Consider the following 3,861-nt stretch of genomic DNA (forward strand, 5'->3'; position numbering starts at 1 on the left):
GGAGTACTTACAATATAACTTCGTGTTTCTTTTTAACGACTAAAAGCAATCCACACCTAACAACGGTGTAAAGATCAAGTTGTGGGGTTTAGGGAAAATAGTCTGCTCAGCTACACTCCAAAGATGTTACAATACTGAATACCCCTTGTCTTTCCAAGCTGAGAAATTTGGCGAGGAGATTCTATCTTGCCCCTATCCTCGGCTTAGCTTTTGGCGATTATCTTGTTAAGGCTTTGTTTCAAGATAGATTAGAGCTTATGCTACGGTTGGAATTCAGGAGTACTTACAATATAACTTCGTGTTTCTTTTTAACGACTAAAAGCAATCCACACCTAACAACGGTGTAAAGATCAAGTTGTTTAATAACCTCGTATTAGTGTTGCCATTGTAAATTAATTGAATATCAAAATGACAGATTTGGTTTATTGGGTTTTCATGAACTAAATCCCATGAATTTTTTGGTATTTGCTGGACAAAGGTCTATCAGAAATCATCAAAGAAAATAATGGGAGGCAAATTGCAGGTATTCCTAACAGTCTCTTTTCTGAATGCACCGGAGAGAAACATCAGTCTCCTAGTAAGGTTGTAGAATTCCATTCGAGTAAACCAGAAGGACTAGTACATAGCGTGGCCCAACGATCATTAAAAATGACATTCAAATGCAACCAGTTTCATTTCATTTTCTAGGGACATATACCGCAAAGATACAGCTACCAAGAAAATGAAAACAATAATATTTTCTCCGAAATCCATCACTTTTGCATGAATTCAAAACATAATGCAAGTGAAACCTTCTACAAATCTCATCTTTCTCTAATCAATAAGCACAACACGGTATGAGATAATACTATTAACGTATTTTATATATGAAGAGTAGAACATTTTATTATGTCAAACCATAACCACAACAGAAGAAGAAAGCGCTCATGTATGCTTCGAAAAGAAGAAAATGAACTCACACCAAATGGCATTAACATATGCCTTTAAACTATTAACTTCTGTCCTCCGGTCATACTAAATGAAGTTCCGGCTATTAGTTCCTCCCAGGTTACAAAGGGGTGAAAAAGTTCTCCTTCCCGGCACCATTCGCCCACGATCCTCGAAGAAAGGCCCGATGTCATAGGGCCCGCCTCTAATTCGTGGTATCCAGGGAGTCATATATCGAAAAGAAGGCCTCGGCCTTTCTAATCTACGACTCGCGCCAAGCTTCCTGTTTTTCCAAGTCCTCACGAATGCCTTTTTCCAACCCCCACGCGCTTCTACTCCCTCGGCTCCAATCTGCTCAGCATATTTCAGTTTCCACAGATCATTATTCGATGCCAAATACTGCAGTCCCTCTACTCCAAACTGCTCAGTAAATTTCAGTTTCCACAAGTCATCACTTGATGCCAAATACTGCAATTCCGAGCACACACAACTCACTTTAGCTACGTCAAAACCAGGTAGTAACTCCAGGATTTTCAACTTAAGATCAGTTGGCAGACGCATAAAGCATGGTGGCAGTTCAAACCCAGTCTTTTCACATAAATCAATCAATAATGGCAATGCAAGATTATCCTTCACAGACCTCCAAAAGGTAAATACCTCTTTCTCAGGTGATGTACCCATAAAACCGCCATCACTTCCACTGATATTCTCATTTAAACCGCAATTTGCCCACACAACATTCAAAAAGGGCACTAATTTCTCTTCGTTCAGTCGCAACCAATGCGTGCCAGATTGCCTTGCCCCATTAGCTAATGAGCCATAAACATTGATGAATTTTCCCAAACTCTGAAATTTAAGCACAACGCAATCAAGTGGATTACCACCAGCATGACTGACTATTCCCGGGAGCGTGTAAAACAACGATAGCTTGAAAGAAATCGAAGGCCATTCAGCCTGGAACTGAAATCCATTAATTTGCTTATTCAGATTCAGATCAAACCGGACAAAACCAGACTCCAACAGAACTGCGTGAATAGCAATAACTATCAATTTGTGATCACGACCACTGTCATCCCCCAACTCTTCTGTAAACACTTTCCTTAAGAACCCTGGCACAGAAAAAGACTTCTCAACAGCCTCCACAACAAACCCATCATTGCTATCACCACCACCATCATCAAACTCCATGTAATCCATTGATTCCCCCATCTGCGCACTCGAATCTTGGGCTTTCCGTTTTCCAGCATCCAAATTCATACCCTCGGAACTCTCGGCTTCAACTAGGGCATTTTGAGAACTTCCAGTATCCCCAGCAATAAAATTCGAATCAGAAGGCAAGCCATTTTGGCAATTTGAACTCCCGACGGGCTCAGTCTGAGGATTTTGAACAGGTTGTGGCGATCTTGACTGTAAATTGGTGGTAATTTGGGGAACTTGAGCGTTCTGCATAGAACTGGCTTCGACGGTGAAGAAAATAAGGTCCCCAGCTGTGATGCCAAGGGATTGGAGTGAGCCTTCGCAGTCAGGGGACGTGGGTTGGAGCTCGTCAATTCGATTAAGAGAAAGACGAATGGACGCTGAAGGGGGAGAATTGGCTAGGTTTTGGGATATGATTTGTTTGAGCTGAAAAAGATTACATGAAATTGGCACCTCAATTTTGAAAGTTTCTTTGGATTCGATGGATCTCAATCTCAGTTTCATGGCGTTGATGGGGAAGAAGCAAGAAAATGAGTTAGGGTATGGAGTTTCCAATGGTAAATTGGTTATACGTATAAAGTTCTGTCTATGGGCGACGGGGCATGTGATAAGCTTGAAACAAATAACATTAGGCCCCTAAAACTTTTAATAAGGTCCATTTGATAGCAAAGATAAAATTTAAATGGAAAGAAAACGAATTTTAGGAAATTGAATTGTCTAAAAATTACTTTTTTTTAAAAATTATAAATTATTGAGTTTGATTGGTATAATTTTTCATGTGAAAAATATTGAAATAAAAGTATGTTTTGACGTTCGTTTGACTTTGTTTTACAGGAAAATTATCAATTAAAGGGATGAAATTTACTGGTCATGGGGAATGAAATTTGTTTCCATTGCCAATAAAAATAAAAATTTCAAGAAAATCATCTATCTTTTGGTATTCGTTTGACTTTGTTATACATGAAAATTGTTAATTAAAGGGAAATATTTTTTTATAATAATTCTTAAAATTTGTTTCCATTACCAACAAAAGAAAAATTGATAAAAAAATATCGCTACAATGGCTTGGAATTCGAATTCTCACCATATTAGTGAAAATTCTTATTCCAGGAAAACCTGAAAAATTGCTGCTTCCCAAGACAACCAAAAAAATGAATTCCTTGAAAAAAAAAAAATATATCGAACAACCAAAAAATGGAAAATGGGTTTGATTTTCCATTTTCCATGGAAAATTTTCAACAATCAAACAGGGCCTAAATATCAAGTGCCTTGGAACGTTTTGATTTCACTTCATTTCCATTTTGGTTGAGGGTACGAGTCCCCAACCTTTACTATAACAAAAATCTGGATCTTTACATGATAGAAAGTATCAATATATGTGTTAAATTTCTATGCGGCTTCCAGTTGAATTTATGATAAACATTAAATAGTTTGATGATTTTAATCTTAGCTTTGGGTCATGTTTAATGTCCAAATTGATGATTTGGGTCTCGTAGTCGTAGATTCACAGATTTTGGACCTAAAATTTTATTTTTGAAGGTTGATATCTTATAACTACTCCACTTGAAAGGTTGGGAGCCTCTCTCTAATTTCTCCTTTATTTTTATATTAAGAGTCTGTTTGAACCCCATTTTATTATAAAAATGTATTTTGAAATATTAGATTGATGGAGAATATGTTGTTAAAAAATAAAAAAAACTTTTAAATTTGTGTGTAACATTATTTTATTAAAGATCG

The 3,861-nt window shown here is 37.1% G+C and overlaps 1 protein-coding gene across 1 annotated transcript; it reads right to left on the reverse strand.

Annotated features, from left to right (window-relative positions):
* Positions 1-837: 837 nt before the first annotated feature.
* Positions 838-2,722, reverse strand: LOC111368862 (F-box protein SKIP22-like). The gene has a single exon (XM_022990342.1). The coding sequence runs from the start codon at positions 2,626-2,628 to the stop codon at positions 1,015-1,017; it is 1,614 nt and encodes a 537-aa protein (XP_022846110.1). The 5' UTR covers positions 2,629-2,722; the 3' UTR covers positions 838-1,014.
* Positions 2,723-3,861: the final 1,139 nt, after the last annotated feature.

The sequence above is a fragment of the Olea europaea genome, chromosome 19 (genome assembly GCF_002742605.1).
Source record: "Olea europaea var. sylvestris chromosome 19, O_europaea_v1, whole genome shotgun sequence".
NCBI classification, from domain to species: Eukaryota; Viridiplantae; Streptophyta; class Magnoliopsida; order Lamiales; family Oleaceae; genus Olea; species Olea europaea.